This window comes from Rosa chinensis, chromosome 5, assembly GCF_002994745.2.
Source record: "Rosa chinensis cultivar Old Blush chromosome 5, RchiOBHm-V2, whole genome shotgun sequence".
NCBI lineage: Eukaryota > Viridiplantae > Streptophyta > Magnoliopsida > Rosales > Rosaceae > Rosa > Rosa chinensis.
In genome coordinates, this window is record NC_037092.1 from 86,857,494 (window position 1) to 86,875,656 (window position 18,163).

At 37.4% G+C, this 18,163-nt stretch overlaps 1 protein-coding gene and 1 long non-coding RNA gene across 3 annotated transcripts; one reads left to right on the forward strand and one right to left on the reverse strand.

The window, feature by feature from the left end:
• Positions 1 to 1,163: 1,163 nt before the first annotated feature.
• LOC112164383 (zinc finger BED domain-containing protein RICESLEEPER 2-like) lies at positions 1,164 to 2,486 on the forward strand. The gene has a single exon (XM_024300583.1). It carries the CDS (start codon positions 1,164 to 1,166, stop codon positions 2,484 to 2,486), a length of 1,323 nt encoding a protein of 440 aa, XP_024156351.1.
• A 1,967-nt stretch (positions 2,487 to 4,453) lies between these two features.
• LOC112165339 lies at positions 4,454 to 10,213 on the reverse strand. 2 transcript variants are annotated; one of them, XR_002922784.2, is made up of 7 exons: positions 9,949 to 10,213; positions 9,774 to 9,825; positions 9,230 to 9,310; positions 9,107 to 9,153; positions 8,948 to 9,017; positions 6,164 to 6,237; positions 4,454 to 5,470 (listed from the first exon to the last, which is right to left on the reverse strand). It is a non-coding gene; the product is annotated as an uncharacterized LOC112165339 (long non-coding RNA). The 2 variants fall into 2 exon arrangements; XR_005799201.1 differs by lacking the exon at positions 9,774 to 9,825 and having other exon boundaries at positions 9,949 to 10,211.
• Between the last annotated feature and the right edge of the window lie 7,950 nt (positions 10,214 to 18,163).

The window sequence follows — 18,163 nt, forward strand, 5'->3', positions numbered from 1 at the left end:
GACGTCATCACCGTCATGGTCGTGGTTGGTGTGACGGGGCGAGACCCCACCTGAGATTGACTCCGGCCTATCGACCAAATGATTGGGTATGGTGCTGTTGTTGATCCCATAGTTCTTGAAGAGATTAATCAATGAAATTTTACAAGGAAGAAGTCCATGGGTGGAACACCCATCCCCGAAGTAAAACAATTGCATCATCGGAGCCCCTACACATTATCCTGGGCATAATCGAATGCAAAACGGTTTTTCGACCTTTTCGAACCAAAATATATGGTTCGGTTTTCGAACCGAATTAAGAAAGCAAAAAACCCATATTTGCCGAACTGAAACCGACTGTATGCGGGTCGGAATTGGTGTTGGACTTATTTCCGACCGTTTGAAAACTGACCCGACCGATTTTCCTAATATATATAAAAAATATATAATTTATATTATGTGTCAATATTTGATTGGTGTTATTTTTTCTTTCAGTACACCTTACCTCACTGAATCTAAATGAAAAGGAAAACCTAATACCCGCTTTACCCACACAGCCGATCTCAAATCCCTCATCCCTCATCCCTCATAACAAAGCCGATCACTCTCTGAACTCTCTGAACGAAGTCAACGAACGTCTCTCAACTCTCCACGTCTCTCCCAGCCATCTCCGATGTCTCTCTCTTCTCCGACATATCCCTCTTCTCCAGGCTCACACCACGGATCTCTCAACTCTCCGACGTCTCTCCCAGCCATCTCCGACGTCTCTCTCTTCTCAGACGTCTCTCTATTCTCCGACCTCTCTCTCTTCTTCGGGCTCTGGTATGTGATCAAATTAGTCAAATTGGGAATTTAGATTTAGGGTTTTCTAGTTTTCTACTTTGATTTCTGATATTGTTTGTGACTTTGTGGGTTTTACATCTTTGGTTTCTACTTTGCTTTTGTTAAATGACACTGGATTGTTTGTGGGTTTTGTTTTTGATTGCTGTGTGCTCAGATTATGAAATTAAGGTCACGAAATTGATTTGTATTTTATTGTTGTTTGCTCAGATTATGAACTTGAGTTAATGAGTTTTGATTTATTTCTGCTTATTGTTGAGATATTGTTCTGATTTGTTTCATTTGTTATTGGCTTACTGCATATAGTTAAAGAAATTGTTTCATGTGTTCGATATTTTTTGCCGATGATGGAAGGAACTCAAGGAACTCCAGGAACTCATGGAACTCCAACTGATGTCACTGGATCAAGCATAGGCACCACTCAATCCCAGCTGGATCCTGCAGCAGCTATGGGAGTTGTTCCATTAGCCCAGCCTGCTTCTACTACTACAACTACTGCTGATACTGCAGCATCTGAGCAACCTGCAACTGACTCTGGGCCTAAAAGGAAGAACAAGAGCATAGCTTGGGATCACTTCACTAAGCTCACCAATCCTGATGGTTCGAAGATGGACAAGCCTCGAGCAAAATGCAACTACTGCCCGCAAACATATTATGTGCACTCCAAGTCGAATGGGACTTTAAGTATGAGGAACCACATGTTGTATACCTGCCGGAAGTGTCCCTTATACATACCGGCGAAGAAACAAAAGCATCTTGTATTTGATTATGCTGATAATGGAGGTAATATTACTGCACTTGGGTATGAAGAAAGCAGATCTAGACTGTTTTGTGCTAAAATGATCATTAGGGATGAGTTACCCTTTAGTTTTGTCGAGGCACCAGGTTTTATTGATTTTGTGAAGGTAACTCAGCCTTTATTTAAACCACCTTCCTGTAGGCAAGTAGTTAGAGATATCTGGGATCTCTACCAAGGTGAGAAGACTAGGATTAAAAACATTTTAGCCACCTATTCTCAGAGAGTCTCCCTCACCATTGACACTTGGACTTCGATCCAAAATGTCAATTATATGGTTCTCACAGCCCACTTCATCGATGAAAATTGGGTTTTACACAAGAGGATCTTGAATTTCATTGTCATTCCTAACCATAAGGGTAAGACTATTGGGAAGCTTGTGGAGTCATGCTTGATAGGATGGGGAATAGAAAAGGTTTTTACCATAGTTGTCGATAATGTTAGCCCTAATCAGGTGGCCCTCGATTATATGAAGGAGAAGATAGGAAATTGGAAGGAGCTGGTTTTAAATGGTCAGTTTTTACACATGAGGTGCTGCTGCCATATCCTTAACTTGATTGTTAAGGATGTCATGGAGGAGTTGGATTCATCCATCGATGCCATTAGGAATTGTGTCAAATATATCAGGTCTTCTCCTGCAAGATTAGAGAAGTTTAGAAAGTGTGATTTGCAAGAAAAAGTTGATTCCAATGTGTCGATAGTTCCGTTGGATGTTTGTACTAGGTGGAACAGCACTTATTTTATGTTGGACATTACTGTTAAGTTTAGAAAGGCATTTCTGAGATTGGAGGATGAGGATTCTCAATTTGAAAGTTATTTTCAAGAAATGGTTGGTGGCAAGAAGAGGGATGGGCCTCCACTTGCTGCTGATTAGGACAAGGTAGCAAGGTTGGTGAAGTTTCTGAAAATTTTTTATGATGCAACACTTCAATTTAGTGGAACCAAGGTTGTCACAGCAAATCAGCCCTTGTTGTGGATGTGCACCATTGTCGGAGAGCTTGACAAATGCATTTGCATCGATGATCATTTATTAGTAAGCATTGGGACATCTATGAAGAAGAAGTTCGATAAGTATTGGAGGAAAATGGAAGACATGAACAAGGTTCTCATGATTGCGGTTGTCTTGGATCCTCGATACAAGCTGCTTTATCTTCAATATTTCTTCCCCAAGCTGATGCAAGACAAAGAGATGGTTGCAGCCTCTGTTGCTGAGATCAAAAGCCTCTTTTTGGACATGTTTTAGGAGTATTTGGAGGCCATGCAACCATTCCCAAATTCGACACTCCAGCTGCGGATGCTTCTGAACAGGACAGCCATGCTCAAACCATGCATGAGTTTATGCTGTTACAACAAGAGAAAGATGTTGTGGAGATTAAAAATGATGTTGACAAGTATCTGTTAGACGCTTCCGAGGACTCTTCAATTAAGAATTTTCAGTTATTGGACTGGTGGAAAGAGAATGCATCGAGGTACCCTATACTGTCCCAAATGGCTAGAGATGTGTATGGAGTTCCAGCTTCAACAGTGGCATTTGAGAGTGCTTTGAGCCTTGGTAAAAGGGTTCTCAATCCTTTTAGGGCTAGCTTGACACCAAAGATGGTTGAATGATTGGTTTGCTGCAGTGACTGGTTAAGGGCTAATGGTGCGGCCCAATTATTTCAAGAACCTACTAGAACTGAGTTGGAGATGTATGGTGAGCTGGAAAAGCTTGAATCAGGTAAAAATTTGTTTAATTTCAATCATTATATGTATTTGACTATTTGCATCTGTTTTTTAGTTTTTTCTTCTAATACGTGTTCTTTTATCTGTTTTCTTTTTCTTGAACTAGAATCAGGGGTTACTCAGGTCACCGCATCTGAGGAATGAACTGCTTGTGATGATGGCATGATGAGTTGAGCTGCTGAAGGCCTTTGTTGATGGCAGCAAGTCTATGTTTTTTATTTTTTCTTTTTCTGTGCTGCTTTCTTTCTTTTTCTGTTGGACTGTTGGAGTAATAACTAAACTTAGGACTGTTGCAACAAGACTTATTTAGCTATTCAGTTTGTAATAACTTAACTTATTTAGCTTCATTGCTTTGAACTTAATTGGGAGACTAATGTTGGACACTTGAACTGCTTAGTATTGTCGAAAATTTTAGGTTTGATAATTTGCAGGTTTGATTCATTTGAATTGCTTAGGTTTGGGTTTAGGTCTTTTGCAGGTTTGTATTTTGAAATGGTTATCAATTGCTGCATGTTAGTACTGTTAGGATAATGCATTTGCAGGTTTGAAATGTTGATAACATAATATGAATATATGATGATTGATGCATGTTAATATGTTATGAGTTATGAGTTATGACTGAAATTTTAGGTGATCATCCATTCATGCTTAGATTTTGCAAGTATGACTGCTTAATTGGATTTTGAATAATGTTTGTAATGTTAGTGATGCTTAGATTTTGCAATGCTTGGATTATATGCACTTGGATTTTGTGATGCTTCTCATCACGTTTGTGAAAGTGAAAATAGACTGAAAAATCATTATGGGCTGAAAATTGACTATAATAGGCCTAGAAATAAGATTTCACCTTGGGCTTGAAAATGAAAATTTGAGCCCATAATAAAACTGAAACCGACCTGGCCCGATTCTTGAATTCAGCCCAACCAAAAATTCCGCCCAAGCTAGCAACAATATGGTGTTCGGTGTCATAAATGGGATTTCTGATTGGGTCGGTTCGACTTCGGTTTGGGCCTGAGACCGACCTGACCCGACCATGCCTAGGCCTACAGTACACAGGGCAAAAAATAGTTAAAGATTCAAGGAAAGTAGAAAAGAGGGAGAGACTGAGGAAAAAGAGATTCTTGAAGTGGCTGTGGAGTTGGATGATAATGGTTCGATCTTGGAAGAGGAGAGCATGAGTTTGAGTGTGGTGATTGCAAGTAGATTTTATGTTGCTGGTGAAGAAAAGCTTAAATTCTCAGCTTTTCAGACCACACCATCATCATTATTCATTTTGGACGGTGAAGAAGAATTTATCTTCCTCTAAATTTCAATGGATTGATGAATTGGTAAGTACAACTACTATAATCAGCCCTTACATTCTTAAAGGGATATTACACGAATGAAGAAGAATGAGCAATTATGGACCTATCTCGTAAAGTCAAATCCTCAGATGCACATGGAAATAGGCAAATTGTGAATTTGTAATAGCGGCCAGCCCATAAAGTTTATCTGCAAGATTGTAAGAAATAATTGGTTAGTAGGAAGGGGATTCAGGGAAGTTCAGGGAGGGATTGGTGGTGGAAGCAGGACAATGGTGGAGGAGGGTCTGAGTCTGGAAGGAGGAGTTTTGTGAGGAGCTTAGTAAGAAAAAGAAGAAGAAGAAGAGGGGTTTCGATTCGGGTTATAGTGGACAATTGTGGTGGACGAGAGTACGGGACGAGGAGGATTTGGGGTCGGAGAGGAAGAAGAGGAAGAACACAATAATATCAAGTCAGAAGGAGAATATGAATACTGAAAGGACAAAATAACCTTGAAAAGATAACGGACTTAACGTCGTTAGCGACTCCAGGTACGAAAATTGAGTCAGGCATAAATCTTCAGGTACCATTTTGATATTTTTCAAAATATAGGTATGAAAATTAATAGTCTGGAAAAGTTCAGACACTATTTGGACGATTTTCCCTATATTATTACATTTGTGGAGAGCAGAAGGCTATGTTGAATAGAGAGAGCATTATATGTGCTCTGCCAATTTTGCTGGTAAGTTTACATCATAGAAGAAGCTTTTTGAGTTCCTTATAATATATGCTGCTGCTTTGAATTGTTAACATTTCCTGACCAGCTGCGGACTTTGATGCAATGCATACAGTGTTCCTGGCTCCATATGAATCATTCAATTACTAATTACTTACCATTTGCGGTAAAAATGCCTATTGTTAATTCATTTCATGGGACAGCAGCCAAAAAATCAACCCAGCAGAACAATAATTTGAAGAAACAAATTGAAACAGATCATCACAAATACATGAATTAACATGGAAAACTGGTCCTTGGCACATAAACGTAAACCCAGAAACAATTCCAACCACCAAACTTGAAAGGGGCAAATTTCAAACTCCCAGCTAAAACATCACAAAAATATCATGGAGCCATTTATAGGTAAAACATACAGATTAATAATTATATGGAAATCAATTTCACTCCCCCTATAATATGTGATCCATCCTGTTTCTTCGACTTGAAAATTTACCAAAGAAATAAACATTGATCCAGAAATGATGATATCATGGCATTATCTACAGTCAGGAACCATTGATTTCTAATTGCTTGCAGTCTAACATGCCCATGAGCAACAGAAAAGTTGAACACAGAAAACCATAATATAGACCCCCTCTGCAATTGATTTCTCTATCTTCTGAGAAAAGAAACATTTTTCTAACAATTTCAAGACAACAAATTTACAAATATATTTGGTACAAACGCACACATAAATGTATACAGTCACAAAATATCAAATCTGTAAATTTTTAAACTCTGACATATCAACCTCAACCAAATCAAATTTACCTGCTCAGTGCATTCAACCAAATCAAAAGCTCAGAGATCAACCACAGCAATCGAAGCCATCACCAACTGCCACCCTACAAATCCCAAATAGCCAAGAAGCCAAATCAGAAAACCATGCCACAAATACATTTAAAAAGTCGGAAATTCAAACAAACATAAACCACAAGAAGAAAAATATATATCAATTTCACAATCAAGTTCTCAGATACCCAAAGCCAAAAAAACCCAATTTATAACACCACAAAAACCATCCAAGCATTCCCACTCTCATTCTCTCAATAGCTCTTACACAAAACCTGTAGAATAGATGGAAAGAGCTGGTTTGATTCAATACCCCTGAACAGATGGGAAAAAAGCAATTGCCAATACAGTATAAATAAGAAAGGTGCTACACCTAGACTGAAAAAAAGAAGAAAAAAGAAGTGCTCATCAAAACATCAAATCAAGAACTGATCGCATAGATAAGAACAGAGCAATTAATAAATGAAAAAAAAATAATACATACTAACACATGCACTAACCTCATCAAAATCAACAAAAATATATGAAAATTTCAGTCACAAATTGGACGTGCCAAGGGAGAAATGTATTAAAAATATTCAAATAAAAAGCAATGTGCACACTGAAATGGTTTATAAGAGTTTAAGTAAGGTCAAAGTCAAATCACATAACTACCATGGCTGAAAAGCACTGCAAGCTTGATGCTTTGCAGCACTTTTGATGGTTTTCACTTCTCTCATGTGCCAGCTTACACCACTGTTTTGTGTTTAAGTTCCATTTGCCTGATTATAGTGTAGCAATTAAGAGTCCACATTTTGATAATTACCAAAGAAGTAATTTAGGTATCTAATTTGTACATGAAAATGGAAACAACCGCTAATCATCTATTTGATTCATCCACTAACAGAATACAAAATGCCACAGGTAGGATTAACTATTTATATCCAAATACCGGAATCAAAAAGAAGATTATGTCCTCTCTATTTTGAGTAGTCAATATTTAATACCCAAGACAGTTGGGGAATTCATTTTCCAATCTCACACATTGTTCTAGCACAGAATTTTCCATCCTGTAACTATCGGATCTTCTACTTAACCAAACCATGACACAAAACTTATTTCAATGGGACTTGGAGTTACACTATGTCAAGATATTCAAATATAGTTGCCAGGTTTGGTCAAGTAGAAGATCCAATAGTGGACAGATTGTACGTAGTTGAATTGAAAGTCTCCTTTCCTAATAGATTATAGATGTTGACTTTCAAACCAATATGGAAGCAAAGTAAGTCATGTTCCTCATGTAAAGCTATACCTACTGACAAGGAATGATCCCAAATGCCTAAGTTTAAAAGCTTAATCTATTAAGCAGCAGACTTTCAGAAAACTAAAGCTTTCAGTCAAACCAACATTTACTTTCTTGCTAAGGAGTTGTATACAATGCTTGAGGTGTTATCAACAAATATTACCTCAATGAAAGAAAACTATAGCATTTGCAGGCCTTTTTTATATACGTATCATTCGTTCTAAGGCAAAAGCCACTTAGCAATAAAGAAACTCACCAATTCAGCTATCATATTTTGACAGTACAATACAACTATAGAATGGTATTAAAAGAAAATGTGCAACAGAGAATAACAAACATAGTAGTACCAAAATTTTTACAAAAGCAAACACATAAATTAAAGATGATTGCACCCTTACTCGCAGTAGCATCATGCTGATCATACATAAAGTTAAACTAAAATGCACCCAATACTTTAAGTTATGCTCGAGGAGTATCAATCGATTAGTTTTATTGTGGCATTCTAATTATTTTTTGCTGCAATCCAATTTATATAGTGACAAAGAACAAAGATCTTAGAAAAGTAAAGTTTTCTTTGTGAACCAAGGTCTTGAAGGAAAATAAAATTGCACTACAAAACAGTATATTTGCTTAAACCTTGGATTACTAAGCATCAGCAAAAAGTGGAAAAAAGCAAGAACAAAAGGGATGAGATGTCTTGTTGCTTGTTACTTGTGCTGAATATATAAAAGGGATGAGATGGGAATGTTTAATTTCTTTTCTTGCACTGTTGTTCATCATTTTCATCGTTCACTTTTCCCCTGTCCCATTAAAGTTATAGTCTCATTACTTCCCTTGATTTGCTTTAGTTAGATAAAACACACAAAATTTCTGATCCTATGAATATTACTAGTCTTTCAATCAAAACATTAACACCCACATCGAAAAGATCAATCAATTGGCACAAAACAAATCATATAAACACTATGTTCATACTCACCGTAGAATGAATTCAAATTCAAATTCTCAATAGGAGCTTCATTCACATAGTATTCATTTAATAACAATGCATTCAAGATCGGAGTACAGATTACAAACTTCCCGTTTTGAAATTAAGTGGTTCATACAGGTGAATGATTTAATGATTCCAGTGTTTGATTAGAAATATAGGATTAAGAGTTTCATGTATTTGGGATTAAGAGTATTAACAAAAGTTAAGCTCAACACACAACCAGTACAGTTCTTGTAGCTCTCTGTAAAACATACAATTGCACAATAAATATCAACATTAACTTTGAATGAAATCAAAGAAAACGTAAAACTTGCACTATATGAACCTAAGTAACTATTTGGCCAAGTAATAAACTAAATCAAAGGGTTATATTTTGGTTTGTTTCAGTAGATAGAAGGTTATGAGAATTACTTAAACTAAGTTTGAGACCTTTGCAAAAATGATTAGAAAAAGCACGCGAGAGATAAAATCATTGAAAGACTCATCCCACCTTAATTATAAAGAGGACCTTCTTTGCGTAAAGCTAAACCACCTCCCACTGAACCAAGGCTCACAAAAATCTGTACAGTTACCAGAAGACGATTATAATCAAAGGTACATTGCTCACTCTTCAAAAAAAGGTACAAAATACCAAAGAAGTTCACCACACCTTTCCAATCAATGTTCTGAAAAGTAGGACACCATGTATGCCGACCCCTGAACGTTTGAATAACAGTTAGCAGGAAAATTGGCCGATAAACTTCAAAATAAATGCATTGCAAGTCCATCTCACCATTTAAACTCCCCTTGATTTCTGGAATACCAGACGCAGCTGCTGCCGATGCAAATAGTGTAAACGTGAGCGCTTTCTTACCTGTAGAATTAATCCGAGGAATCATTAAACTAAAACCTTCCAATCAAATTGAGTTATAGACAAAACACCCTTCAAATTTAATGCATTTCATTCATCAGGAGTCAACATACAGAATGAAGTCTAAAAGCCTAAAGTTTTAATGAATACAACACTGGCCATTCATTGAGAAGGAAAACACAACTTATAATTTGTTGTTCTCTTTAGTATCTCATATTTTAGTGTTTTAAGTCTGGAGTATTGTAAACCCTCAGCTGTAGGGTTTTACATATAAAAAGAGACTAAGGCAAGAAAAATCTTCATACATTATAACGGAAAGTGAATAATATGAGCCTGCATCTAACGAACCTTCTACAGGAAAATAGTCATTTTTCTCTATGGAATCCCAAAATTAATTTCTTATACGCTATAGTCACAATACATTTCATCAACTATTCACAAAAGTTATGAGGCAGATGATTCTTACAACATGGCTGCAAAAATTGTCAGTTTCGGGGTTGATGCCCATAACAGATGTACTGTGAAGATCAACAGAGGAAGCAATAAAGCATCGATTTCTCTCAGCAACCAAAACAAAATCAAATGTCTCTCCGAAAAGAATTGAAGTAATTAACATCCCAGAAGGGTGAGGATAGAAAAACCTTGATGAGAGTGGTTGCTTTCCGTCGTTGATGTTGCCCATAACAACGAAACGAACCTGCGGAGCTGCTGTTGCCAAGAATCCTTAGATGCAGGTACCCAATCCCAATCCTTAGCCGGAATCAGAGCTGTAGACGCTAACTCTCTCTCTCTCTCTCTCTCTCTCTCTCTCTCTCAACACTCTTTCATTTTCGCTCCCCGCCTGTTTCTGTGGAGTAAAGAAGGAAAGACACGACAGCAGCACTGAGTGGCGCCAGCTGAAGGGGGCAATTTCTTTAAACATAGAAGGGCAAAAACGTCTTGCCTCTATTCATTTCCTTTGCCCTCATCAGCCGTTTATAAATTCCTACTTTAGGATAATAGGGCGGGGTGGGCATCGTCTCGGTTTGTAGTTTTGTACGCTCTATGAGTGTCGTGTTTGGCCTAGGACGGCAGCAAGTTTCTTGCATCGTCAAACGATAACAGTCTCCTAGTGGCAGAATAAAATTAAATGTCACCGTATTTAATTTTCGATGGCAACACAGTAGGAAAGTTGGTTTTAGTGTATTGTGACTTCGCGTAAGCATTATATTTTCAGTATGTCACCAAAATTGTAAAGTAAATAAAGTAGTCAGTTGTGCACTCTTTGCTAATTGATGTATATTAGAATACACAAGATTAGTAGAGACTATTTTGGGACGTTCTCTTATGGTTTATTATAATTTGAGATTTAAACACTATGTGCCCCCTGTATTCTATGGTTTTATTAATGATTATGGCTTAAGGGCAGCCGTTTGGCCATACCTCCACATAAAAAAAAAAAAATTTAAAAAAAACTTTACTTATAGTGCACGCACGGATTGCTTTTCTGTGTTCTTGCAAGAGGGCACTAATGCTCAACTAACACAATTATGTGAGGGTTATATTAATTAAACATACAGATAATTGAAAGTTGTCTTTCATACATATACATGTAGCTTTTTAAAAATTTGTATAAGTAAAATATATATATATATATATATATATATATGTCTTTTGATAACCATTATTGTTGGGAGAACCTCTCTCAGTCCTTCGCCCCTCCCTCACTAACTAAGGAGGACCGAGTATAGTATTGTATCCTTCCCCTGAAAAAACATAAAGCATCTAGGGTTTGCCGCAACTGTAGCCCTAGCCTCCGTTCCACATTCGTTTCACGCCATGGTGCCGCTGTAAGTTTGTGATGCAGAACCCTTTCGGCGGACCTATGATGTAGGACGAGAATGGACTCAGTTTAGCCGAAAAACTATAAAAGTAAAGAAGCGGTGGAAATCAAGAAGAGTGATTGGAAAATAGGTAACTCACGTGTAATGAGATTACTAGCCGTTGGAATATTCAAGAAGATTTGGTTTTGGACTTTTCAGGTTACTCGTACAAAAAGACAGGTTTTGATTCACAATCAGATTTGATCAACTTTTGGCCAGAATGTCCGTTTGAGACGCATGATACCTTTCCAGAATGGGAACGACAAAATCTTCAAGACTCACCTTAGTGAGCCCTATCAGATTTAGGCCAAAATGTATCGTCTTAATTATCCAATTCGTGATTTAATATTTTTAGGCTAGTTTTACATTCTTTTTATTTTAGGTTTTCTAGTTTATTTTGGATTTGTTTTGTTTTAATCCGTGGGCTTTAGGGTTTCTTTGTTAATTGCCCTAGGGTTTCTTTTCCCATATATAAGCAACCTTACACGGCTGCAGAACGATCTTTTATCATATTATCAATCAAAATTGAGAGCTTTCTCTTTTATCTCTGGTGGACTCCAGAATCTTTGTTTTAGGTTTATTGCTGGTAAACCTAGTTATCAATACGACTGCGTCAAGTGGTATCAGAGCAGGTCTTCCCTGTCTCTTTTATTTGCCTTAGTAGCAATGGGTGAAGTTACGAAATCAGATATTGAAGCTCTTACAACAGCATTTACCACTGCCATCAATTCCATGAATAATCAGATTGGAGAAATTCGTGGATTGTTGGGTGAGAGGAACAACAACAACAACAACAACAATCGGAACAGAGGCGGGGAATGAGGCCAGCGAGTTAGAGCTCCACGTGGTGGTGGAGGTGATGTTAATTATGATTCCAAGGATCTCATAACCAAGGCTGATATTCCTTACTTTTCTGGTCACATGAGCATGGAGGATTTTCTGGATTGGTAGGTTGAAGTGGATAGATTCTTTGAGATCATAGAGGTTCCAAAATACAAGCAAGCTAAGATGGTTTCTCGGAAGCTGAAAAAAAAATGCTGCTTATTGGTGGGATCAATTGCAGAGTTCTCGTCAGAGGCAAGGAAAAGAGCGTGTTCGAACATGGAGAAAAATGAAAGGTCTTCTTAACGAAAAATTTTTGCCTAGAGATTTTTCAATCAAGAATTACCCTCCTAATTAAGGTTTTTGAGAATAAGTTAAAGTCCAAAGAGTTTTTTTTGCCTGTTGAGATTAATAGTTTGATTGAAGAAAAGGCAGAAGAATTTCTAACAGAAGAAACTCCACAAGAATTCATGGATGAAGACCAAGAAGAGGTTAAAGATGAAATTGCTTATGTTGACATCATTATTAATAATGAAGAAGTCTTGGAGCCTGAAATAAACCATTCAGAACCCGATGTCATTAAAGAATGCAACTTTAAGATCCGAGAAGAATCTACTAAGGTTGCCTATGACAGCCAAATTTCATATGACAGACTCATCTATGGTGTTGGCTTCATGATTGTGCCATCAAAATTTGCAGAGGATCAGGCCAATAATCTACGGGTGCAATTGTATATTTTTTTCTCAGGTCTTTTGTCTACCTATTCTTGTCCTTTATTCAAGAGGAACTCGAGGGCGAGTTCTTTCATAGTGGAGGAGAATGATGTAGGACGAGAATGGACCCAGTTTAGCAGAAAAACTATAAAAGTAAAGAAGCGGCGGAGAATCAAGAAGAGTGATTGGAAAATAGGTAACTCACGTGTAATGAGATTACTAGCCGCTGGAATATTCAAGAAGATTTGGTTTTAGACTTTTCGGGTTACTCGTACAAAAAGACATGTTTTGATTCACAATCAAATTTGATCAACTTTTGGCTAGAATGTCCGTTTGAGACGCATGATACCTTTCCAGAATGGGAACGACAAAATCTTCAAGACTCACCTTAGTGAGCCCTATCAGATTTAGGCCAAAATGTATCGTCTTAATTATCCGATTCATGATTTAATATTTTTAGGCTAGTTTTACATTCTTTTTATTTTAGGTTTTCTAGTTTATTTCGGATTTGTTTTGTTTTAATCCGTGGGCTTTAGGGTTTCATTGTTAATTGCCCTAGGGTTTCTTTTCCCATATATAAGCAACCTTACACGGTTGCAGAACGATCTTTTATCATATTATCAATCAAAATTGAGAGCTTTCTCTTTTATCTCTGGTGGACTCCAGAATCTTTATTTTAGGTTTATTGCTGGTAAACCTAGTTATTAATCCGACTGCATCAACCTAGGGAAAACGCTTGCTAGTGGAGTTTGTCCCACAGCGTCCCAGATGCCTCTGCTCCTAAGCCTCATTTCGAAGTCAAGACCTTTGCCTTCACCTTTTCTGACTCCGTCAAGTCTTCCATCAACCTCAGTGAATTGACAGCCCCAATGGTTCGTGGGGATAAGATCTATGTCAAGATTAATGACGGCATATATCAAGAGCAATTGAAACCTTTTTGCAAAAACCTCATTAGGAGATTATTATTGAGAAAGGGTTCAGTTCCTTTGAAGATAGTTGATCTCAAAGCGACTCTTGACAGTTTATGGAGACCCTCAGGGCCCTAGCCTTTAGTTCCTCTGGGAAAGGGTTATTTTGATATTCATTTTAGCACTGAAGAGGATATGCGACACATCTGGGGAGGGGGTACATGCACTCTTGTCAGTGGCATCTTTTGTCTCTCTGAATGGAAGCCAGACTTCAAGCCTAGTGATGTCATGCCCCAAACTCATGCGCAGGTTTGGATTCAAATTTTGGGGTTGAGCCAGGATTACTAGCATCTTCACCTTTTTTTTTTTCAAAAACTCATTAGCCCTCCCCATCCTTACTTATGTCAGTGAGAATCGAACTCATGACCTTTACGTACAATGTTAGAATTATAATTTATCAAACGTTCTAAAAATCGGCCTAGGTAGCCGTCTAGACTGCGCCTAGGCGCTGGGCGTCACCTCTCCGCTCCGATTATACGATGGGCGATGCTTCTGGGCGTTGGGCTTCTCGGCGGCCGCCTAGGCGGTAATAGGTGGCTTCTAGGCGCTGGGCGCTTGGCCTTTTTTTTTTTCCTTCTAAATCATCGTTTTGAGTCTAGAATCTCAGACTTTGACTTCATCTCAACGCAAACAAGAATCTCAGACTCTCAACTCTCAGAGTCGTTTCTCTCTCTCTCTCTTTCCTCGTCTCTGTTTCTGTTTCATTTTTGTCCCACCTGAATTGGCGGCACGCTGTAATTTTCTTGCCAAATTATTGGTCGGGTACTTTCCTTATATTGTTTTCGACCTTACAACTGTTGTTTGGGTTAAGTTTGGTGGATACGCTACTTCTGGTCATTAAAGGTTTGTTTTTGAAATTGAAAAAATGTTGGTTTTGATGAATTTTTCTGGGATTTATGTGATCTGGATTTTGGTTCAATTTAGTTTTTATTGGGTTTTTTATGATTTTCTTGTGAGCTTTGGTTGCTGGCAAATTGAAGACAAAAGAAGAGAAGAAAATGAAATGGGCTGTTTGAATCTGATTGTTGGTTTGGTTTTATTTGAGTTCCTAAATTTATTTCTATGATCATTTCTTTCAAATTTTAGAAACGTAAGAGTTAATGGGGAGCTTGGCAATTTGGATCCTTTGTATATAAATGTTCAGAAAGATTTCAACTCTCTTTTATTTTCCCTTCATCTTTTGTTCCGCCAAAAATCATGTAATTGGTATTTGTTGTTTTGGTTTTTTAAATCTTTGATGGCCATTTTGATTGAGTTCTTGTTGATTAGATTGTTTCATTTGATTCCTTGAGAAGTTTGCATTTGATTTTGGTGTGCACAATGCTATTTGAATTTGGGTTTCTGGATGCAAGTTTGAGATGGCTTCGATTTTGTATTGACTTTAGTCGAGAATTGTTGCTGTCTTCGATCTTCACTAATTGCGATTTTTTCTTTCTTTCTTATTTTGGATACAAAGGAAGCCAAGGCCTAGGGAGGGGATGGCTAAGCAGGCCTTGGGTTTTGAGTAAATATTCTAAAGGGGGTGTTTTAGTTCTAAAGGGAGTGGCAGTTTCCAGGACACGAGGATCCTTACTTTACATTTTTATTATAACATTTTAAAATATTTTTATTTATATAAGTGTGTGTTATAAAAATAAAATTACATTAAAAAATAAAAATTAAATTAAAAATGAAAAACCGCCTAATCCCCGCCTAGGCCCCTGGGCGCTAGGCCTCGGGCCACCGCCTGACTAGCACCTAGCTAGCATTTTTTAGAAACTTGCCAATAGGTCACAGCTCACCAGCATACATCCTCACCTCGTTATGGAGATAGCTCGGGGTGTAGCTAGGTACTCCTTTACAACTTGATAGGGCAACGAAGGAAAGTCAATCTGGTAACTACTCTCGTGTCTTAGTTGATGTGGATTTAACTATTGATCTCCCTGCCTCGGTTATGGTTGAACATGAGTCTTTTTGTTTTCCAGTGGAGATTCGGTATGAAAATTTTCCAGATAAATGAACCAATGGCGGGGTCATTGGTCACTCTATGGGTCGCTGTAGACTATTGCAAAAGACGGTTCCTAAGACACACTCCCATCAAGACAAGAAACAACGCAAAGTTGTGCGTCAGCAGTCAGGACTATAGAGAAATTCATCGTATACTTCCAATGAAGGGATGATCTTTCAATTGTTCAAAATAGTGTAGTTGAGGTGAATAAGGTTGTTAATGAACAAGTTGTTACTAACACCGTTATTTAGGAGCCTTTGATTCAAGCAGATATGGTTGTTAGTACATCACAAAATTGTAACGAATCTAGTTGACAACAACCCGTATGCTGCTTTGGTTAATGAAGCTTTTGAAAGGGTTGCTATTGAGCATATTAAATGCTTAGCTAACATTGTGATGAATGAGTCTAGTGTTCCTAAAGACTTAGAGCCCAACATGAGGCATGCTACTCTAGGAAATTCACAAAGTTCTTCCCTACAGCTAGAGGATCAAAGTGCTAGCCATCTTGGCAAGGGAATTGTTAATCAGCTTGATGATGGTGATGATGGTTTAGGAGCCAACAAACTCAATTGCAAGTTCAGTTCCAACAAACTCTCCAGGTAATGCTAATGCCAATATTTCCTCTTATAATAGTTTTGAGATTATTGCTCAAATGCAGCAAGGCGAGAGTATTGTTGCAGTTGAGCAAGAGACAGTTGGAGAGTGCGATGACACTTGGTTGGCACTAAAATGTGGATTCTTCTTTGGTAGAATTTAGTGCTCATCAAGCTAAATTTTCCTGGGGTGATTTGAAAAATGAGGAACCCCTTGGTCATTATAGTTACACTCGGGTTGAGATAAGTCATTTGTGTTCCAGGTTTGATGAGGGTGATACAATTCTGAAAGATGAAAATCTTCCAGTGTTTTGGTCTTCTTAAGTCTCTCCCAAATTCTCAAAATAAAAAATCAAAGACCAAAAGAGGTTAATGAGACTCTTACCCTACCCGCAATCAGGCGCCCGTTGTGCGGTTTGATATTTGATTCAATTGGCTTGGCTGTGCTTAATTTCGCTTATGTTTTAGTTGCATTTTGATTTTGTTGTTTCTTCTCAGGGTTCTTGGCTTCATGTCGATCCCCCTTTAAGTCTTATCTGTTTTATCTAATAAATTTATTCGTTTGCCAAAAGAAAATGTATGAGATGTCTGTATTACTAGCACTATGCCAATAACATCATCAGACGACAGACCATGACTGTCGTCTGATATGTAAAAAATATGTCGTCTAGTAAGCTGATATCTGATTGACGTTCAGACGACGGGTAAAGTCCGACATCAGAAATTCACTCAGACGACAGACACCTAGAAAAAATCCGTCGTCTGAATGTGCTTAAATATGCACAAATTGTAAGTATATGTGGTTAGATATGAAATAGAACGACAGTCAAATGTTGTTGTTGTCAAACTCTAGCAACAGACTTTACAAAAAATCTATTGTCTGTTTTAATGTGAGACGACAATAAAATGTCGTCTGAATGTGTAGAATTTTAAAATTTCTTTGTTACATCTGTCGTGTGAAATGATTTTACACAACAATAATCTGTGGATTCTGGTTGTTTCAAACAACAGAATTTTGCTTGAATTCTATTGTTGGATGTTCAGTTGTTTTCCTTTTTATGTTGTGTGATTTAGTTTACAATCACAGAATTTGGCTTCAATGTGCTGTTCTTTTCTTAATAAAGCAACATACATTCTAAAACCAGGAAACCACAGTAATGTAGCATACATTCATCAAAACCTGAAAATATAAACCAAAATATACCATTCATATAGAAAGTGGAAATCGCTTTGTACCATATATTCATAAAAAACCTGGAAACCACTAATAACATATCCATTGATAAACACTGCAAAAACTGTACTACCACTTCAAGCAGCCACCAAACTACATCAATTGTTTCAAATATTCAACAAAGTAAAATCGATCTAGCCTGAAGTAGCCTCTTTAACGAATCCATGAAGTGAATGGTTTCTTCATCCAGATTCACAACAGCCAACGTCCAATGACCACTGTTCACAATAGAAATAAGTCTAGCTCTCATTCAACTGGTTGACACAGAGCATAATGATATGTCTTATGTCTTCTTCTCTGAACTTTATCATCAACATTCTGCCTTTTGAACACATGCAACAGTTCAATATGTTTATAGCTACTATAAGATTGTATAGCTACTATAAGATTGCAAGTTGAAGATACTAATAATTGCCTACTAATAATCATATATTCTAAACTTAAAAGTACTGTTAAAAGATAAAATGACCTTTTCACAATTCATCTTCCCTCAGTCCATATGAATGAGTAGAGGCAAGCCAGTAATAGGTAATTTATTACCTTCACTGCAAGCAAACAAGTGGAGAACCTTCACTGCAATAAGTACCATTGCATTAGGCATGCCAAGGTAATTTATATCAAGTTGTTTCCAAAATAAGTCTTCGATCCAATTCTGTATGCTGTAGACACAAAATCAA

Excerpts from the sequence above, each read along its gene's own strand:
- LOC112164383 (XM_024300583.1), top strand. The coding sequence starts at position 1,164 with ATGGAAGGAACTCAAGGAACTCCAGGAACTCATGGAACTCCAACTGAT.